The 20,811-nt window shown below is 47.8% G+C and overlaps 9 protein-coding genes across 9 annotated transcripts; 3 read left to right on the forward strand and 6 right to left on the reverse strand.

Moving 5' to 3' along the window:
- Positions 1-153: 153 nt before the first annotated feature.
- N7468_007744 (aminoglycoside phosphotransferase family protein) lies at positions 154-1,928 on the forward strand (the record flags this gene model as incomplete). The annotated part of the gene is made up of 5 exons (XM_058477040.1): positions 154-477; positions 548-741; positions 798-976; positions 1,028-1,622; positions 1,673-1,928. 5 exons carry the CDS (start codon positions 154-156, stop codon positions 1,926-1,928), a joined length of 1,548 nt encoding a protein of 515 aa, XP_058329930.1.
- A 562-nt stretch (positions 1,929-2,490) lies between these two features.
- N7468_007745 (uncharacterized protein) lies at positions 2,491-2,895 on the reverse strand (the record flags this gene model as incomplete). Its single annotated transcript, XM_058477041.1, has 1 exon — positions 2,491-2,895. One exon carries the CDS (start codon positions 2,893-2,895, stop codon positions 2,491-2,493), a length of 405 nt encoding a protein of 134 aa, XP_058329931.1.
- An 880-nt stretch (positions 2,896-3,775) lies between these two features.
- N7468_007746 (uncharacterized protein) lies at positions 3,776-4,909 on the reverse strand (the record flags this gene model as incomplete). Its single annotated transcript, XM_058477042.1, has 1 exon — positions 3,776-4,909. The coding sequence occupies one exon, from the start codon at positions 4,907-4,909 to the stop codon at positions 3,776-3,778; it is 1,134 nt and encodes a 377-aa protein (XP_058329932.1).
- A 34-nt stretch (positions 4,910-4,943) lies between these two features.
- N7468_007747 (uncharacterized protein) lies at positions 4,944-5,525 on the reverse strand (the record flags this gene model as incomplete). Its single annotated transcript, XM_058477043.1, has 1 exon — positions 4,944-5,525. The coding sequence occupies one exon, from the start codon at positions 5,523-5,525 to the stop codon at positions 4,944-4,946; it is 582 nt and encodes a 193-aa protein (XP_058329933.1).
- Positions 5,526-6,041: 516 nt separating this feature from the next.
- N7468_007748 (uncharacterized protein) lies at positions 6,042-7,064 on the forward strand (the record flags this gene model as incomplete). Its single annotated transcript, XM_058477044.1, has 2 exons — positions 6,042-6,286; positions 6,647-7,064. The coding sequence occupies 2 exons, from the start codon at positions 6,042-6,044 to the stop codon at positions 7,062-7,064; spliced, it is 663 nt and encodes a 220-aa protein (XP_058329934.1).
- A 3,299-nt stretch (positions 7,065-10,363) lies between these two features.
- N7468_007749 (fungal specific transcription factor domain-containing protein) lies at positions 10,364-12,382 on the reverse strand (the record flags this gene model as incomplete). The annotated part of the gene is made up of 5 exons (XM_058477045.1): positions 10,364-10,810; positions 10,863-10,948; positions 11,058-11,151; positions 11,196-11,620; positions 11,710-12,382. 5 exons carry the CDS (start codon positions 12,380-12,382, stop codon positions 10,364-10,366), a joined length of 1,725 nt encoding a protein of 574 aa, XP_058329935.1.
- Positions 12,383-13,246: 864 nt separating this feature from the next.
- On the forward strand, positions 13,247-13,927 carry N7468_007750 (uncharacterized protein; the record flags this gene model as incomplete). The annotated part of the gene is made up of 1 exon (XM_058477046.1): positions 13,247-13,927. The coding sequence occupies one exon, from the start codon at positions 13,247-13,249 to the stop codon at positions 13,925-13,927; it is 681 nt and encodes a 226-aa protein (XP_058329936.1).
- A 724-nt stretch (positions 13,928-14,651) lies between these two features.
- N7468_007751 (uncharacterized protein) lies at positions 14,652-16,669 on the reverse strand (the record flags this gene model as incomplete). The annotated part of the gene is made up of 6 exons (XM_058477047.1): positions 14,652-15,544; positions 15,597-15,736; positions 15,816-15,924; positions 16,007-16,155; positions 16,212-16,306; positions 16,499-16,669. The coding sequence occupies 6 exons, from the start codon at positions 16,667-16,669 to the stop codon at positions 14,652-14,654; spliced, it is 1,557 nt and encodes a 518-aa protein (XP_058329937.1).
- A 2,184-nt stretch (positions 16,670-18,853) lies between these two features.
- Positions 18,854-19,905, reverse strand: N7468_007752 (uncharacterized protein; the record flags this gene model as incomplete). The annotated part of the gene is made up of 2 exons (XM_058477048.1): positions 18,854-19,345; positions 19,507-19,905. 2 exons carry the CDS (start codon positions 19,903-19,905, stop codon positions 18,854-18,856), a joined length of 891 nt encoding a protein of 296 aa, XP_058329938.1.
- Positions 19,906-20,811: the final 906 nt, after the last annotated feature.

Here is a 20,811-nt window from a genome sequence, read left to right on the forward strand (position 1 = left end):
GAGACGCTTGACTTCATGCACTCCTTCAAGCCCCATGTGGTCCCTATACTCCAGCCAAGGAGACCCGTAATTCCTCGGCCGTCATTCCAGTCACAATTCACCAGAGCACCCAGTCGCAATTTCCAGCAGACGACCTTCACTGCACGCACGATAATGACCGACCAGGGCAGAATGACATTAGATAATACTAGCATGGAGCGGTTCTTCCACTATACCAGCGGGCGATGGCTTTGGGACGAAGAACAGCAGCTTCGAGACAGGTATAAGGCTTTCGACGTTTCCCAGCTTCAAACATTGACAGCGCACGCTGTAGGTTCCGGGAGCTGCGAGTCGATCTCGAAGCTAGCAGAAGGGGGCTTCAATAAGGTATTCCGCCTCAAAATGAATGATGGGAAATCAGTCCTCGCACGTATCCCTAATCTCAATGCTGGTCCTGCCTTCTACGCGACTGCCTCGGAAGTTGCGACTATGGAATTTGTGAGTCTGTTTCTACCAATTTGAAACACCAAAATGCTCATATGCGTATGAGGCCCGAGACATCTTGCAGATACCCGTCCCTCGAATTATCGGGTGGAGTGCTACCTCCAATAACCCCGTCGGATCAGAATATATCTTCATGGAAGAAGCCACTGGGATACAGTTAGCGACTCAATGGGATGACTTGGATCCAGAAGCAAAACTTGCTATCATGAGAGAGGTTGTTGCCATCGAAACGAAGATGCTATCAGTATCTTTTTCACAGTATGTTTTCAATGGCCTTTATTGGTGCGTCTACACGCTCACCCTTTCGTTATTAGCTACGGCAGCATCTACTTCGCAAGTGACGCGATAGATGGCGCGGTACCAGCTCAGATCACGAGTGTGGTCTCCAATGATATAAAAGAGCAGGTCTCTAAGAAATTCACCATTGGCCCCACTGTTCAAAGGGATTTCTGGAAAAAGGAACGCTCTACCATGAACATATCGCGAGGTCCTTGTAAGTCCTTTCTGACCCTATTCAAAGCAATGTCATCTAATTGTATCATAGGGTCAAGTCCTACAGAGTATGCATCGAATGTTGGCTGGCGCGAAGTCGAGCGGATAAAAAAGTACGCTATTTCGAAGACCCCTGATGACATTATGATGGTCTCTCTCGCACAAAATAATCCGCAGGCACATCTGAAGCTGCTGGAGAAATATTTGAGCATTGTGCCCTGCCTTATCGATATTGATCCTGCCCTAAATCGCTCCACGCTATGGCATAGTGACCTCCACTCCTCGAATATTTTCGTTGAAAACCATCGTATCACAGCCGTTATTGATTGGCAAAGCTCGTGGACTGGGCCGCTGTTTCTTCAAGCACAACCATCTCCGCTTGTTGATTATCAAGGCGGTATTCTACTCAATCGTCCAGATAATTTTGACGATCTTGATACTGAGCAGCAAGTCCAAATTAAGCGACAGATTTTCAAATCGACACTTTTCCAGCTTTATTTGATGGAAACAGAGAAACAGAACTCTTTGCTTGCCAAAGCATTTCATTTAGACCATGGAAAGACAAGGTGCCTTGCGGTCGAGCTGGCCGGAAATACTTGGGACGATGAAATTGTTTCCTTCCGGGAGTCTTTGATCCAAATTGAAAGGTATGACTTTGTAGATATTCAGGATTTGGCGAGAGCTGACAGTATAATAGACATTGGCAAGAGCTAACCACCCGAGGCGATTGCCCGTATCATTTCACCGAGGAAGAACTGAGAAGCCATATGGTAGACGCAGAGGGCTGGAACGAAGTCCAAGACTTTTTTGATAGTATTGATGGGCTTGTGAAAAGGGACGGCTGGACCCATCACGAAACGTTTGAGGCTGCCTCTAATTTTTTTGCCGACCTCCGGAAACTGGGCCTCAAGCGCATGAAAGGAAAGGAGAGAGATCTTCGACCAACAGACTAGTTGGGCGGATAGAAAAAGTTGAGATTGGGCTGGCCAAGCTGACTGTGAGCCTGCTTATAACTAGGCACTGGAGTAAGATGATTGAATCCAATACCATACGAGGAATATGAAATAACGAGTGAACCTCTCCATACATATAAGTCCACAAACATGATATTTCGCTCTTTTATTCCCCCCAGAAAGAAATTGGCGTGAGTGTGTTCCTATATCCGCACTCGAATGGGGGGGATGAATCAAAGTTAAGGGGGTGGGGTAATACAGAACGCAAAACACAAAGAATCCCTGAAAGCCAGAAGAACTCTGAAGATCAAGGGTGAAATTTTTCCAAGCAATCTTCCAATCTTCATTTCAACTGCAAATCCACAACCTATTGGCGGCTAATTTGTGGTATCACACGCCAGCCACATTGTTCGTCGTCTGGCAAACTACTGACATGGGGCTGGCATATCGCTTTGCCAGCTTTAGCCCGGAAGTGCCTTTCGATAAATTGCCAGCAGTCATTATACACGAAATTTTCGGCTGCGATCTGACATGGGGTGCTAGAATGAGTCGTTCCTTCGCGTTAAAAGCAGTCTTGTTTGACAAGCTTCACCTGCGCTAATCCACCAGAAACTTCATCTCCTAACGTCGCGATATCAGAATCTGACATTGCTCTTCTTGCCGACGCTGCCTTTCCGAAAAGCTCTGGAGCTTTCAGCATATCGAGGGCACCAAGCCCACCTAAGATGCCTTCAAATATCACCCCCGGCCCACGGTCTTTCGTGGTCACGATGTCGTAGGTAGTTAAACCCACATCCTCAGCATCACCAAGAAGCCTCAGGGTCGTGGCAACCGCCACCACATCTGCTTCCTCAGCTATTTCCCCCAAGCCAGGAATAAGGAGGAGAAACGCAGTAACAAACCACAGGATAGCTTCGGTAACTTCAGCATTATGAGCTTTTCCTCCGATATCTTCAACCTTTTTCATGTTGGTGACTGAGTTTCACAACATCATCGCCATGATCGATGCACCGTCCACAATATCACTGGAGCGAATATTGATGAGTTGGCTGATGCGCTCTACCGCCGCAACCTGAGAGGCGCATATGACTGCGGCCGTGTTTATCAAGGGACATCCAAAAACGACATTCCGCAACTTTTCAAATGCATCGGCGAGTATGTCTGCCCCTCCTCCCAAAGGCTTAAATGCATTTTGAAACAAAACACATGGCTCAAACTTCATTGAAGATTTATAGGGCAGAACAAAGATGACGCAGACTTGAGTTCATTGCGGTTCGGCGCGGAAAGAGCTCGACGGAGAGTGTGGCAAGGACGTATCTCCCAGAGGGTCCGGGATGTCGGCGATCGATTGCGGGCGAAATTTGATCCAGAGACAGAAGTTCCTAGAGATCGCAATACAATGATTACGACAGGCCTAGTCCCAGAAAGCAGATTCCCAGCAACCGGCAGTTTTCCTGGAGGGAGAGCCCCCTTTATCACTGTTGATTTACAGAATGCGGAACGAAAGTAAGTACCATAGCAAAACCCAAAAGGGGAACTGGATAATCCCAAGCCTGGAGCTGAAAAACTACGTAGCATACTCGAAGCGCATCCGAATCAGGAGACTATTCATTTCAAAAATTGGTTTCAGATGGTCGATACTCCAGCTGAAGGTGAAGAAAACACTGAGAATGGTCACAAACCAAATATTCAGGCCATTGAGCAAGCACATTTCCCGATGAATAATGGATACTGCCCGATAAAACGGGGCGGCTGACCTCGTCGAGAATATCGAATGTATACCCGTGACTACTATGAAATATACCTCTAGGGAGCGTACTCATATTTCTCAGAATGTAAAGGCCCTCCTATGAAGATCTTATTGTTGCTAATACGTCCCTTATCTCCTGCAGAAGCAAGAAAGATTCGGACGACCCTCTTTTCTCCTGCTCTCGTTCCCAGGCTTCTATCTCGAGATTGTCCCTTACAAATACAGCGAGTCCAATGTCTCCAATGTCGCCCTCCAACCCATCATATGGACCAATTCCCGAAGTTGGTTGAACTGGATCATGAATAAATATATCAGGTGAGCTTGAACGATGTAGGTCACTTGCGGTGTAGCTTGATGCCCAATCGCCATCTGTGCCATATGGTGGGTCATTGAGTATGTCTGGTACGGCAGCACAAATCTCCTGCAGAAACTTTTTCTGTGGTACTGAGTTCGCTTCTTCCCAAATGTTTGCATCGACAATCCTGGAGATTCGCCACAATTTCAAACTGTCCCGGTCGCTGGGATGGCCAGAGCTTTTGAAACTCTGCACACCCTCGGGAGGTTCCAACAACAACTGATCCCATGTGTGATCATATCCTGCTGCAATACAAGCCCGGAGACACCTCGTGAACATTTTTGGCTGAAGATGGGCCAGGCTCTCGTAGGTGGATGGTCGAGCAAAAGAGGGATACCATATGTTTTCAGGTAGCAAATTTTCCGGCGTATCTGCTGCCATCCAGGACAAGTCATTGGACATTATGCGTCGTGCGTTAATTGCGCGCCTGATCGAAATCTCTGCCCCAGATTTCGGGGGTTCTGCGACTTGAGTACTCCACCATTTGGCGAAGAATACATTATGATAAATGCCATGAATCACGATAGATCGCTCGTGCGGAAGGGTTTGTGGTCTTTTCAAGCGCACATAGCGATCAATGTCCCCTGTGTATGCAGCAACATAGAAAAGTTTATCTTTGTCGATAAGGGGAAGGTCTGCCGGGAGCGGGCTGTATAAAAGTGGGAAATAATCATCAGGTGTTTTCTGAGGAGCTTCATGATCATGGTCATCGATGCAAAAGTCCTCTGTTATATTAAAGTGATGAAACTTTCCATTCCATGGCTTGTGGTGATGATATGCCCATCTTGCTTCAAGACTCGAGTAGACTGCGGTGTCGCCGTTGAGTGGTGCAATTCGATGACCACGGATATCGATCCTTCGTGTGTAGTCGTTCATGATTGAGAATTTGACTGGTTGAGAGAGGATATATTCATAGATCCCCTGGCTTCCTTGGCTGTCCCGGGCCCCCCCCGGCGGCAGCATAGCCTGCTTCCTCTGCAACATGCACCTCGGGAAGAGGGTCAAGCTCCTTGTACAAGTCAAGATACCCGCCAATTGCACAGGCACGGGCGGCATTATAGATCATTTGGGGGTATTTTTTTACCAGAGCGCGTAAAGTGTCTTTGCTTGGAACATCTGGATGCCAAATGCAGTAAGGAGTCTCTTCAGGGCTGGAGAGGGCTGGGATTACCCCACTCATAATATGTCGGGCATTCAGAGCACGGATGAATTCCAGTACCACCTCGTGAGAACTTTTGGCATCGAGCACGGGAGTGAGTTCTGGCATCAAACGTTCCATGTCCTGCGCGAAACCATAGTAATGTCGGATACCACGAATAACGCATAATTGTAGCACACGCCTGCCGAAATTTTTAGGGATACGCCGGCCGTGGATTGCATCTTCGCAGTCGGCTGCACTGTAAAAATCGCTTGCCAGCCTCTTCTCGGTAGGTAGTTTATCGAGGAAATCCCCGGCCAAGGGTTTTGGCTTTTCGTGTTTCTTGTTGCCCATGACGAGGGATGAGGGTGAGTAGGGTCTGGAAGGAACTGAGATTTTAACAAAGGTCCGAAAACCGCTGCACCACAAAAACGGGGCGGCGGGCGTGTGGATGAGGACGGCACTGTTACGCGGGTGGATCCTCAATTGCCCCTGGGCGAAGGTGAGACCGATTCAGCAACTTCGGTATTTTTTATTTGGAAGAGATCCACGAGAATATAGCCATATTGTCAATAGTGGCCTACGTTGGAAGTGGGAGGATTGGCAACGGCGTTCTGATTCGAAATACTAAGACTAGAGAGGGAAAAGAAGAGGGGGGGGGAGGAGCCACGGCGACGATCTACCTACTCCTTCGCGAACCTCCGTCCTATCAGCCTTGTGCAGATATCACAAATGATTTAGTGTACTTTAGAGAACCACTTTTCTCCTCGGTGGAATATGTTTATTTTGTTTGCACGGTCTGACAACTTAAATTACTTTAAGAGCCCTCCTATCCTAATTCCAACCTGCGTTTTCAGTCATCTTCTGGCCATGGATAAGCCTAGCTACACCTTGGGACCTTTTCGGTCCAGTGTCAATGACGAAGACTCCCAGCTAAATGTTTTCGTCTCCAACAAACATTTTCAAATTGAACTGAAAGCCTCCAACTTCGAGAAATCTCCGACACTCCTGGCAGACTACCTTCAGCATCTTGAGCATCTAGAGCCCGACTATCTCCCTAGCCCAGATGAGGAATTCGACTGGGAAGATCCTCTTGAAGAGCTCGCTGAATGGGTGTTAGAATGTTTCTACCCAATCTTTCGACGGATTCCACCTTTAAATAAATGTCGGAGATATACTCTCCATGATTGTTTATTTCCAGAGGTTTTCTATTACTCATTAGAAGTCCAGCAAGGAAAGCTATTGCCTATTTTCCTAGACAATGTGGGAGATGAGCGATTTCTTGGCGCCCTTCTCCCTGAGCAAGTAGATTATTCTACATTCCCAATCTATCGCCCTGACCAGATCGATGTTCCAGTATCAGAGGATTACGATACCTTACCAGCTATTCCTCGGAAAGTCTATATTCAGGGCTAAGAGGATCAGGTTGCTTTCTTGAAGTCAGTAGGCGCGGGGGATGTGAACAGCACATGCAGAGAGCTTGAAACATACTCGAAAATACAATCAAGATTGACCTCCAAGCCTCTCAACACAAGCCGACTACTTGGAATCGTTCGTATTCCTTCTTCGGGCCGTATTGTTGGCCTCCTTCTCTCATACATTGAGTCCCGCGAGGGTAAGACCTTACTTTGTATTGGAAAGGACCCCCAATATGTCTCAATGTCGCAGAAATGGCTTAGCCAGATCACCCAGTCTATAGAGGGTCTCCATAGTTGTGGTGCTGTCTGGGGAGATGCCAAGCCTGATAATGTCCTGATAGATGCGCAATACGACGCGTATCTTATTGACTTTGGTGGAGGCTACACCAGGGGCTGGGTGGATAAAGAATTATCCAATACAGCCGAGGGAGACCTTCAAGGTCTGCAGAGAATCTCCGAATTTCTCTTCGGATGATTATTTCATAGCCCAAGGAATTGTCTTTGAATGCGTTATGATCAGAATATACAAACATTATCCAGTTTCCTTCCCTTTTTCTGGCAAGCGCAGCGGTTGGAGATACTAGCATACTACTTCAATAATGAAAGAAAGATACGTGGCCATTGTCGATGTGTGTCATAAAGTTTGCCCAAATGATTTCATTGATACGATAACTAATGGCAATAAGTAAACGGAGAGAAGCAGGAGATTCGTAGGCTCAAGAATCGCATAAAGCTCATATGGATCCCCGAAGAATTGCTCTAAATAATGTGTGTCTCTTTCTGATCTAGACCGGCCTCAAACCACCCTTAGCTTCGTCAAAGAGAATCTAAACGAGTAAATACAGTCAATTAATCATGACTGTTGTGATTCGAGGGTGACGTAGACCATGATCTCATTGGGATAACTAGACGGGAAATCGATCTTTCCTCACCTTTATTGGATATTGACTATAGATAGATCAAGTTTGCTTGTGCTATTTTGGCCTCACCCCTATCTCCATTTGATTGCTTGATCAAACGATCGAACAGAGGTTAATTATTGGAGACTATCTAGCCCAAAAAGCCTTGCTACCTTGCTAGACAAAGCTGCTGTTTGAGTCAGGTCTTGCTACAGAATGACAAGACCTTCCTACACCTGAAGCAATTACGAAAACCACGAACCTTTTCTACGTCCACTCTCCACATCTTCACACACATATCCGACATAAAAATCTTGCAAGTCAAACATCCCACAAAGATAGAGGAAACAGTACGATGCGCCAAGGACCTTTATTACTCGCTTTCTAATCAGCCACGGGAAATTCCTCGAAAGATATCGGTGGGCGCTGTCAGACAAAAAACTTTACATACGACAGTCAGGATTCCCATGTGGTCACCCACCATAGTACTAACTGACCGGCGTGTGGCTTAAGTACGGCTGAGCGGACGGGAAGCCCTGTTCTCCACACCCTATGGTCGTATGTGCTAGACAGACTGCTTGGCTTCGTCAAGTAGTCTTGATAGAGCATTGACAATAATTCAAGACAAAAAAACCATGCTGCAGTTCTCATAAGACTAAATCTTACAATGACTGCGGGAGGCGAAGGCAAGCCCAGGAGTAGGATTTATCTAAGGCGGCTTGTGCTACAAAAGGGAATGTCAAGGAACAATGAGGTTCGATGGTGAAACGCCACTGAATCAACGTTGCAATGGAAAGTGCTCCTCTATGTGTTGTTCTTCCCAATCATACCATCTTCACTGCATCGAATAAATAATCCAGGTAACCAGCGTCAACAAAATTACAGAACACGATCGAAGCCGCAGACAAATGTTGAATTTGGCCAACATCGCACAGGATTCCGATGTGTATAAAGGCGGTATGTTGATACATTAGAAAAATGATGACCGCTAGAATCGACGATAGGTATATCCCACCGGGGAGTAAGGAGGTTTCCTGCTAGGTCTGATTACAAGATGCGAGACCTCCAGCAGATCTACTTCACATAATGTGACGAGATACTACATTGTTTAAATATATCAAGAGATTTGTACAAGATTCATTGTAGGCTGATAAATTATCTACAGCACATCTTCTGTTAAATACCCTACGCCCCTTCGACTTCTATGTTCGGGATTTAGCATGAAAGAGAGAGGCCCGAGGATTTTAAGCGGGGAACCCTGATGCTGAGTATGTCTTAATCGCCAGCTCTGCTAACCCAGTAATAGTTATTTAAGAAGGATATTGTATTCGAGCCAAATATTACTGGTTGTTTTTCAAATCAGACGCTTGTGACCAAGAATTACTACTTGTGGTTCAAGCTCCCCTAGCTCTACTCGAGGATGAATCATATCTCTAACAACGATAACAAGGCCAACCCACCAGAATTACCTGAGAATGTAATTCTCTCATATCCAGCCAAAACTATATCCTGGCCACTTTTCATATCATGCAGGAATCCGTTCTCTTGTCCAAGCTTCCCACCTCGATCCATACGATAAAAGGCAATTTTTTGTTCGAAGAGGCGCCTTGATTCATTATGATTGAACATGGTGCACTGGTTGTCGAGATCGGATCCCATTGAAAGAGATTGTCAATGGTGGCCTACGTTGGGGACAGGAAGAACCAGCAACGGCGCTCGTATTCGAGATACTAGAACTAGAGGGGGAAAGGAGAAGGGAAAGAGGGAGGAGCTACTGTAGCGGCCTGTCTACTCCTACGCGAACCTCCATCCCATCTATGCCCACCTCGAAGTTCGGACGGTCCTTTTTCCAGCATCAGGGCGGTGACAGGGGGAAGAATCGAGTGAGCGGTGACAGAGATGCGACCTGAGGTCTGCAGATAATTTTCGGTGGAATCTCGCCGCGACGCTCTCGATATTCGATCAAATCTGTAGAAGATTTGGACAGTAAATAACCACGAACCCTCAAAGCCCTAGTAACTGATCATAGTAACTGATCATGAACCATTCGATCACATCCGCTCGACATGTTTGTTTGGCTACCAACCCCGGAATGGATAATGCTTCCCGGACGGATCTGAATTCCCCGAAGTCAGACCCTGTCCTGAAGCTCGGATGGAGCATTCGACTTTGTTTGAAATTCAGGGCCTGAGTCCTTGGGTAATTTCCCTCGCTTTTGAAGGGTCATCAGACTTGGCAAAAGGACCTTCCTTTTCCATAGGTTTCTGGTTCACCTTTTTCTGTACTCATAGTTCCATGAAATAAGTTCACGAATTGTTAGAGGGTATGTTACTGGATGGTGGTAGGCCAAAGAAAAGTTGGAGAGGGCCTGGGAAAGTACAGGGGGTAACTGGATGGCGTTGTCGGGCGGAGTAGTAACGGAGTTGCGCGGAGCTCGGATTAGGTAGTAGCAGCACAGTCCATTCCCATTCCGATTCAGAGTATGATGCGAGTAAGCTCCGTAGTGTCGTACTGGACTTCAAATATAGTTTAGAAGCGTGTAGCGTTGGGTGATAATAAGTGAGATTGATAGTGAATTCCCTGCATATATATAAGGCAGCGCTCCTTTGGAAAGCTGGCCAAGACAGAGATGATACTCGAATGAGTTGAACTGGCAAAGCTGCATGAACAGTACAGTTCCTCTTGCAGCATTCACATCCTAACGTTAAGGACGGGGAAGGAAAAAGGGAATAGGAAACTATGGGAAGATGAAAAGAAAAGAAATCTTCCGAGCTCCTCATATTGACCAAAACTCTGTACCATGAGGTTCATTCGTGATTTCTTATCGCACGGACAATGCTATGATTTTCATGTGTACGTTTCTCCCTAATTACCTCTATCCAGAGAATTTGTTTGTCCATGTAATATCATTTAGCCATCCAGACAGATCAACACCGTCTAATGCATTGCTATTGAGCAAGTCAAAGTTTGGGAAACTAGTGTCAAGCCCAGATTGCAGGAACTCCGAGGGTGAGAAAAGCGCGCTTTGAAGATCAGTAAACATAGACGTTCCAGCCACGACGGGTGTTGTATTAGATGTGGAGGGTGGCTCGTCGAGCATATTATCCAGGGTGCGAGAGATCACCTGCGCAGCTTGCACACATGTCGAATGAATTGCCTCACCCGTGTCGCCAATGCTCTCGAGGTAAGAAGTAAAGACCACCAAGCTGCGTATGAGCGCTGAGCGACTGAGGTTTTGCAGCGGCGCAGGCCGCTGGCTTTTTGTAATGGTCTGCAGAGCCGCCACTAACGTGGCAGCGCTAGGGAGGCCGTAGTTCACTACCTGTAGAGACTTTAGACAGAAATTGAAGTAGGGAGGCAGATTCATTACTCACGACGTAAGGAAAGTCGTGCCGTAGAAGGATTGCTTTGTCGCGCGATTTACCCAATTGTACAATGACTTCAATGATGTCCGCCGAGACTTGTAGCAATGTGGAAGCGGAACTTGCCTCACTCTTCTCGAGAAGACGATGTATCTGAAACTCATTTTGGAGATGTGAGAGATGTACAATTGTCATCATGAGACATACTGTAGCTCCAATTCCCGATGTCCAGCATTGGTGTGTATATTTGAGGTGGTCGGGTAAACCTCTCCATGCCTGCTGGCATCTTTCTGAAAGATTCCTGTCAAATGGTTAGCCTTTGACTGATCATTGGTCTTTAGATACTTGCATCAGCTTCGCCTTGTTTTCAGTCGTAAGGGGGCGGAAGGGGAACTCCAAAACCTCCTCTCTGAAAACGCCAAGGATATAGCGCAGACGTGCCCAGGTGGAGCTGGTAAAGCGCGCTGTAGCACTCCAACCTTCAGAATCCAGTAAAAGACCTACTCGCTCAACTTCATCCGCCGCGACAAGAATTTCGTCATCAGTGAGATCCAGTGGCATTTTACAATCAGCATAACGCCGAAGAATCCTTGGGGGTCTATCGAAAAATGTGCAGATGAGCTTGTCCACCTGGTAGGCGGATGCAAACATTTTCCGCCGACACTCTGAAATATAGAACGGCACTTTCCCTGCGTGGGTCGACTCACGGTGGACGCCGAGGGCATACACGTCGGTCGACAGGTCGCCGAGGCGACGCCATACATTAGGACCTAACATGTGAGAGGCATCAATGTTCTGTCATCAGTTGGCCCAAAGGCAAACTTTCTCAGGGGTACTTGGGTGTTCGAGAGCAACGTACTAGCATCTCCTTGAATAGACATTGTCAATAAGAGATTTTCGTATGACAACCACACCATAGGATCATTGACTTGCGGCGCGATTTCCCGCGCAAGCTGAAGGCAGCATGTGCTACAGCGAAACATTGTATTCACGAATTCATCCCGCCAATCGTCCCTGCCGGGACTCAATAGACACGAGCGGCCTGCGAGAGCGAAGAGGAGGCCAATGGCTTCGAGACGAAGACTTTTCCCAGCGTAGGATTCACAGAATTTCGACGGTGCTAGGTCCACGTCGATGTGAATGTCCGCCAATGTCGACTGAATGATTCGTTCAGCAACCGGCAGGGTTGGGTCATCGGTTGCGACCGCAGATGCTGAGACATCGTTCATGTGGGTCCGAAGTGCGACGACAGCGGGCAACACAAGTGGACCAGGAACAAGAGCCGCAGGGCTGTGGGTGTAATACTCGTTGAGCAGCTTTTCAATCAGATCAAGACGTCTAAGGCGTGCAAGCATCTCCTTCACCACGGCCACATGCTCGGCATGAATCTCCCCCGCGCTGGCATCGAGTCCCGGCAAACGGAAACCCGGATGATGCGCATCAGAGGCGATCGACGGCCAAGGAAGCCGACGCTGGCTGGGTGCATACTGATAGGTCGGAGACGTGTTGAAGTCCATCAACGTAGCTTGCATTTCTCCCCTGGTGGATGTGGTGCGTGGGCGTGTCATCGGGGCTGGATGGTAGAAGCAGCTCGAGGCAAGCCCGCGACGCTGGCAGGAAGTGCACACTGGCCGATTATGGTCGCAGCGATTTTTCCTTCGCCGGCAGTTTTCGCATGAGGCCATTCTGCCATTCCTTCGGCTGAGGCTCGTCATGTCGCTTTGCTCCTTTCGCAGGTCCGGCTCCAATAATTAGATGGGTATGATTCAAGTACAGCCATGTATGCGAAAATGCGAAACAAAATGCTCATATTCCGGCCCCTGCTCTGATGCCTGTGCCCGCCAACATCCCTGCTCTCTCGGTAACATCTGTTGCTGCAATGCCGGCCGGTTGTTGCTTTTTCCAAATGTGTTGGATGACGTCAAAAGTACAGGCGTGGTAGTTGACACTCTGCTCGATCAAGCCGAGTACGGGGTATTGTGGAGACCCTCCGATCGCAAGGTACGATTATGCATGGATATTCCGCGTCGTACATACCTGGACGAACTCCGTGGAATCACACCATGGCGGGGATCATTTTGCCTTGGAAATTGCGCGCTTGCTTGGTGGCTGGCCTGACGTTATGACGCCGTATGACGTGACAACCCTCCAAAAAAAAAAACAATCAAGAGAACGAACAAAAAACAAAGGCCGCAATTATAAGCCCTCCAGCTCGCAATCGGGGTGGTTGATCGAAGAATCAGTCGCTGAATCCCCTTCTCCATGAGAGGCATTCAACCTATACGAGAGGGGAAGACCGTCCTACACTTGCGACATCCTGTTTGCATGTATCGTTTGATCGCTACCTAGGAGGACGCCACAGTTGCGCCGAGAACCTCAGCCACAGTCGTCTCACCATGCCACGGCCTGCGAGGCATGATCAACTTCCTCAACTCACTCGCTTGATCGACTGGGAATCTCTCACATCCAATACTTATGCACGAGACGGTATCTCGGTATCGGCAACCAGCGACTCGGGTTTGCCAGCTCTCGACGCGAGCTCCTTGCCATTGCCGTACGGCAATCCCGATGTACCTTGGGCAGAAGATCCCTTTAATGATGCCCTTGAAACACAAGATTACGTCCAACTGCTCCCGAGCAATACGGACCCAACCCAGGAGAACTACTCAGCCCAGTCGATGAGAAGCGGGCGTAACACAGACCTGCCTCGAGACCCAATTCAGGACGGAAATACGACTAGCCGACTAGAACAGTGCGTGCAGGCAATACTTTCGGCGGGCTTTCTTTCCGCTGAATCCTTCGTCCTCGAGTACTTTCTGTCACGTCTGAGACCCCCGCTTCGGGCAGCTACGTTGCAACAGTCAAGGGGTTCAAGTACTCTTGGTCAATTGGTGATGGTGCTACAGAGCGCTTCGACCTGCATGGACCCTGTGGAAGTGGCGGGCTTGCATCATGGAATTATTAAAGCTGCGGGTCAGGTGTGTAGCTTAGAGCTCCAGCAACTGAAATGTTCATCTTATCACCCTGAGGAAGTGGAATATCAAGTGAGTTGTCCGATCAGATATTATTATCTCTAAGACTAATAATCACGTCTTACAGCTACCACACATGTATACTTGGTTGCACGAGGTATTGACTCACGTTGGGTGTCGATCTGATTTGGTTGATGCCTCTGTAAAAGCTTCAATTCACGAAATATGGAAAGGCATTCGTACATAATCATATTGTGACCGATATCTCCGCTGCTAGCTTCAAATCACAGATGCCATAGAAGGTATATAACTTAGAATTAGAGTTAATGCATATCACAAGTAGGGCTTGACTTGAGCAGCAGGGAAATAACTGTGAATACGAGGTCATTATTTACCGAGACTAATAGCAACGGCACCAGCCAACTCCTGAGGGCTCGGATAGTCGGCTCTTTGGCCTTTGCTCTCTCAGGGAACTGGTATCTACGATGGTGCAGTGATTTGACAGAATGATGGCAGACAATGTCAGACCTCGAGAGATTGCAATGAAAAAAAGCCATAATTTTACTGGATCAGTACGACTTAGAATTTCTGTTTCTTTAATAGAATTTATTCACAATATATGTCTTCCAGGCCAGTACCGCGAATACCACTGGCAGTGGTAGGTACTTATTGATAGTAAATCCATCTACGTGCTTCCAGCGCTCCACATGGCATTGATAGTTAACATCCTATTCCCTCCAAACCTGGTCGTCCTGTTCTCTCAGTTTATTTATCGCGTTCCCGTCATCTGTTAGATGTGTACTTTCCCGAGCCAAGCACTTTCTCCCCTCTAGTCTCTCCTATTCATGTCAGCATCTTCTGCATTGTACTTGCAGAAACATAACCAGAACGCCAACGATGCAAGGAAAATAGCGGCCGCGAGAGCTGTGTACATCCAAACAAGATTCGGATTGTGTGCAACAGGGTAGAGGGCAAATCCCAAAACAGCACCAACCCCGGACATGGCAGACAGGACAGCTTGAACGATTGATTTCATCTGTATTGGGAAAAAGGATGTTAGCGGGGATTCCATGTTGAACCTTTTAGGCCTCCTGACATTGTCCGGTGCTTTGTTATACCCGTATTCTTGGCTAACAACGTCAAAAAATATCTCCGCCAGACCGTCTAATACGTAGGTCGGTGTTTGAGCCCATACGCTGATCTGATTGGGTAATATTCCATGATTGGAAGCAGGACATTCTAGCACGTGGGAGTAGCAGGGCGGCTTTGTATAAATGAGCTGCTGGATCCCTGCACAGTACGCAATCGCAATTGCCTCGATGAGAAATCCGATCGCCATTCGATTTACCGGTGGAAATTCGACCCTCATCTTTCTCAATAAGGGATACAGCAGGTTAGTGACAATAGGCAGAAGGATTAGCACCGCAATTGGGTTTAATGTTGGGAAGATATCATTTGGAAGGCCATCGGTGTTCATCTGAGCTGCCTGAGAGACAAGATTGTTGTTGATCTGTAGATGAGCCACCCAAAGAATGGGATAAAATGCAAAGATGCGACAAGCGACAAGACCACGTTTGAGATCTGTCACAAACTTATCGTCCCAGTCAACTGAGTGTGGGCGATTGTGCGGTCGTGCGGCATCCATATTGAAACCATTTTTTGCTGCGCACAACATGATCCGGAACGCCTTTGGTAAAATATTGCCGCCTGGCGGGAGCTTAACTAATACACCATTAGCTTTCGTCTCAGATACTAGTACCACGCTCCAACAGACCGATTTTATTCCGGCACAGGGCCAGAGTCAGTAAGGAAGTGCACAATGCGCAAAACGGAAGCAGGTAGGCCGCCCAAAACCCAATGTCTTTTTCCATAAAGGTGGTGGCTAATGCGGAGAGCGCCCCGATATTAACGGCCCTTATAAGACGATGTCAGTTCAACTCCGTAGGGATACATTCTAGCTCGGTGTTCAGGGCCTGGGTAATGCAAAACTCACCAATAATATGCATGGTAGATCCTATCCATACTGAGATCCCGATCAATGATCACTTTTTCGCCATTCGGCTTGACGACAACTTTGTCTTCCCAGTTGGTATACTGATCGGCTGCATAAATGATTCCATGTAAGCGGCACCGGACTTGCACTCGGATGCTCCAAATTAGCTCCGGGGCGGGGAGAGAACGAACCCATGAGCGGTGATATACCGGACTTGACACCCCCAAGACCTATCCCCATAAGGATGATGCCAGTTAAAAACCCTGGAAGGCCAGCTCCTGCATCCAACGATGGTGGCAGAGATGTCATGACCAAGATGAATGCCCCGCTCACATAAATGCTGTAATGTTGGAGTTAAGGCAGGGTAAAATAATATTTTATGGTAAGATATCTTACCACAGGAAAAGCAAGATTCCTCGATAGCGTCCAAGAAAGCAATCGATAATGACGCTCGCGAATAGCGGCATACTGTATAACAAGAACGAGAACGTCTAAGAGAGATTGCTAGCCTTGCTTTCGCCTAATCCAAGTGCCCCTGGTCGCAGATGATCATTGCGTTGATTTTGGAGATAATTCTCTGTCGTCATGTCAGCGGCTGGGGAGTATTGATCCGAAAGTACTACTTGGAACTTACGAAATGGCTCACGAATCCCAAAGAAGGCAAAACGCTCCAGAGTACTTACCAAGATCACAAGCCAGACGGAGACTGGGATCTTATCTGCGACGCGAGGCAACTTTTCTTCGCTGGTGCTTGATTCATTTGGCAAGATCCTGTCCACGGCTTTTTCCGGGGACTGCTGCGTGGGGTGGCTAACAGTCGGCTGACCATCCTCGGTATCAAATGTCCCAGACATAGAGATAGCTTGTTGAGTGTTGAAATCGCTCACAGGTTCTTATTCGTTTCGTCTCAAGGATATGTTGGCTGAAGATCTGGTGAACTCGTCCGCGAAATGGGAGATAATTCAAATGCAAGGGCCAATTTAAAATTTGGGCCAGAATATGTTGTATCTCGTTTAATTGTGGCCTTGACGGTCTTTATAATGTTGATTGGATGAATCTTACTGATGAAGATGCGGAGTAACGGCGGAGTAAACTACTTTTATAGGACTAGTGATTCCGCGAACAGCTTAAAGAACTTTTGGACCTACTTATTAAAGTCCACACCAAGATTATCTTAGTTAGAAGGAAGAGCATTCTATCGCAAAAATATTATACTAGTAAGTTGCAAACAAAAGCATTCACTGGTCGTCGCCAAATTAGTTGCGTGGCGGGTGATTTGTTTGGATTGTTAGAGCCAACACAGGATGAGAAGACATTGCTTCAAGCCATATGTTGTTATAAGGACTAGAGAGAAGCCTGAAAACACTGAAGCGTGCAGTCCTCGAGACCTTGTCAATTAAGTCACCTGGTGACACATGTAACATGACTTTACTCAATGTTAAGGCCCGCCGGCATAGATATATTCTTACTTCAGAACTTCCTGCAAGTCTCTCAACTCTTCGATGATCCTCGCGACTGTCGTGTTAGAATGATGGCAATATTCCATCTGACTTCTTCGCGGCCAACGTCCGACGGAATTTTTCCTTGAACATGACTGCTATAACTGAGACAGGAGAGCTCGGTTCTATCATGCGCCGGAAGCGTTCCATGAGTAATCGCTATGCTTTTTCGGCCTCTGGCTCACTCACAGTGTATATTACATCGACCTGTTGACAGGTAATGCCGAAATTGCCCCTTGCTGTCCAGGCTCACAAGCCAGCGGCAATACTATTTTGATTCTCAAGATATTGAAGATAGATATCACTGCACGCTGTAAATCCGAACCTCCTTCTCGAGGCTCGCATCCGGTAATCCCGGCCCTTACACTACTCAGACCACTACCGATGAACTCGTGTCTGACTACGCCGCACTGATTAAAGACAAGGTCATTTTGACCACTGGTGTTTCCCTAGACTCCTTGGATATGTTCTTTGTTCAATCTATCGCCAAGACCAACCTGCGTGGCTCATTCTAGCCGCCCGGAATGCCGATAAGCTGGCCAAGATGGCCACAGAGATCACCACAGCCCACCCAGAGATCCAAGTGCGTACTCTCCAAGTTGTGGACATATACATAGGTGACAGAGAGGATGGTTCGTGAACAAGAGAGGAGCTCAAAGGTTCCAAGCCAAATGTGGTGACTGCCATGGCTGTCACTGTCACCACGGTGTTGCAATGGGCTGCGAGTCTCGACCCACGCTCTCTGCCAAGACGATTAACGTGCAGACAGCATCAGGAACTGTGGTGGCACCGGAGCCGTATGTGTACGGTCTTCGACAGCATCGAACACATCAATGATAAACGAAACTTTGGAAGTTATGGGGTTAGAACTATATTATTTGATAGTATGACAGGTTCTTGGATGGGTTTTGGGACGTATGGAGAAGATGGAAGAAGAAAAGACAGAAACTCAAGTTATAAATAACTCACTATTGGAATGGCTATCTCGATGGTTAATTTACCACGGAACTGAATCCCCCTCGTCGGTCCTGGTACTCCATTTCCACAGAATGAAACTCAAAAAACTGTCCAGATGGAAGGCAGAGTGGCACTGGAAAATATACCACGTGGGTGGAATATAATAATCCTCCCAACGGTCAGACTCGGCATCTTTGAAAGTATCAATAGTACCTTCTACTCCATCCGCCCCAACATGCCACACGCCTCTTTCAACCAGCTTACGCCAACACTCCAACAAACGCTCCAGGCGCTGGGGGCGGTAGTAATCACCACCAAAAGGCTTATACCTATGCTGAAAGAGCTCTGAACAGCGACCCCTATCAACAAGGGACCCATCGCTTTTTCGTGCGCCCACGCTCTTGTCCTAATCATCATTAAGGTGAACGGAAGCAACAGCCGAAATCCCTCCTCCGCCACGTCAAGGCCGTTTCTCTCTACTGCCTCAGTGTACAGGCCTGCAGAGATGCGAGATGGGGTGCACGTTTCTGTGGACCTTGAATAGAAGTCCGACTGTAAAAATGGAGAGGTTGTTCTCGTAAGCTAGATAGGAGGCTGGTCTCCTGTATCAGCCGGGAAAAGACATACTGGTGGTGCGGTGTACTCGGAGCGGGGCAAGACGCTAAACGGCCGTGCGGCTACAAATCCAGCCGCGTCAACTGGAGGAAGAAGAAGGCCTGGAGCAATGTAGCGGAACTGAGGCCGTCTTGCCTGCGTCAGAAACGAACGCGCAAAGGAAGGGTCGGGCACCCAAGCAGCGTCCAGGACGCTTGATGCAACCAGCGGCTCTAAGTTATCCGTATCAGTCCCGGTCAGTGGTGGGTTTGACAGCGGCGAGATGCGCGCCGTAATGGCCTGACACAACCGATCCCACTCAGTGACACATGTAGTTACCTGGGCGTCGCTGTAAGGCCGCCACTCCCAGGGCCCAACCTTCTCGCAGCCGAACAGGGCTGGCTCTTCATGAGGCGAAGCTACAACTTTTCCAATATGAATAAGGTCAACCCAGTTGGTGAGTAGTCTCTCTAGGGGGTTCTAAACGTTTTTACTACCCCCCACTGGAAATCCAATGTCATATTCATCAAGATACATGAAAGATACATGAAACTCGCAGCTCGGTGGATGCCTCGGTGGTAGATAATACTGCTATCACTGTCCCCAGCCGATAAGCCCCCTTCGACAGCATACAAGCGTACCAGGCTGTCAACGGGCTGATTCTGCAGATCAGCTGTATCTTCCTCAAAAAGCCTTGATGGCTCATCGATACCCCATGTAAAAACTGAGAACGGGATATATTCGTGAGGATTATCAAAAGGAAAAGGGGGCATGATAGTAGTGTCAAGGAATGCCGCCAATGACGGATGAAGCCTTGGGCGGCAAGCCCCAGCTTCATCTACGTCACCGGAGCCCGTGAAAAAGCTGCTGTTGGCATCTAGAGTTTCCAGTGGGCGGCCTTCAGCGAGCCAGGCATATTGGAACAGGTAGTTGTGGAGAGCTGCACATCGTGTGTAGTCCATTTCTTCGAGATCATCTCGTGGGGGGTTATTTGGCCTGACAAGCACACTGATAATATCCGGAAGTTGTGAAAAATCCATTGAAATAAGGATGGAGGCTTCGCCAAAGGGGTACAACTAGAGACGAATAGATCTCATACAGCAAGCCACGCGCAGATCCAGTTCAAAAGCGGTAAGTGGGCGGTCAAGACTGGTGATAAACTAGCCATTGTTCCAAGGTTTCCAGCCATATCTCTAACTGTGTTCGAACGTCGCTGAGTTGAACTAATTACTCCTCTTCCCTGAGACTTACCTGTATGGGAGATCTATATGTATCTCAAGTGTGCTCCGCAATCGTATCGTTGTCCAAGGCCTCCAGGGCTTACGCGGGCTCGGATCTACAGGCGTATTTATAAATACCATCCTGGTCAAATTGTGGTCAATATCAAAGGAATTTCCTGGACGGCGAACTCGTCCTAGTAGGGGGTGAAGCTCGGATACGGATATCACTAGTACCATGTGTTGGCGTAATGCTCGCTGTCAACGACATAAAAGTCGACGCCGGTTTTGAGGACGCCAGTCGTATATGATCCAATATGTCCCATCAATGCTGACTCAGGATAAGGCAATTCGATACAATGTTGAGTTACCCGTTGGAGTCGGAGTGGACATGGTAGCGGTTGCGGCGACGTAGGTATAAGTAGCGCTGGCCGGTTAGCTCTCACGAACAGGGATGTCCGAGTTGGAGCTAAGGGCAGCTTGCACAATGTGATTGATAGACCTCAATACAAACTTGGTTGATAGGCCATCCTGGTCCTTTTGCAGGGCCCGTGAGCAATTAGCTCTCCTGACCTGACCGAATGTGCTCTCCGCGTTAGATCTGGCTACATCATAGTTACCCGTAGCCACGATGATATAAGGGACAAGGTAGGCCATCAGGTAACAAAACAGTTCCTCGTTGTCAATGAGAAACCTAATCACTGCTGGGAGATAGCAACAATGACGTTT

Source organism: Penicillium chermesinum (genome assembly GCF_028974085.1).
Source record: "Penicillium chermesinum strain IBT 19713 chromosome Unknown utg000005l:1.0-4115287.0:1.0-4118363.0, whole genome shotgun sequence".
NCBI lineage: Eukaryota > Fungi > Ascomycota > Eurotiomycetes > Eurotiales > Aspergillaceae > Penicillium > Penicillium chermesinum.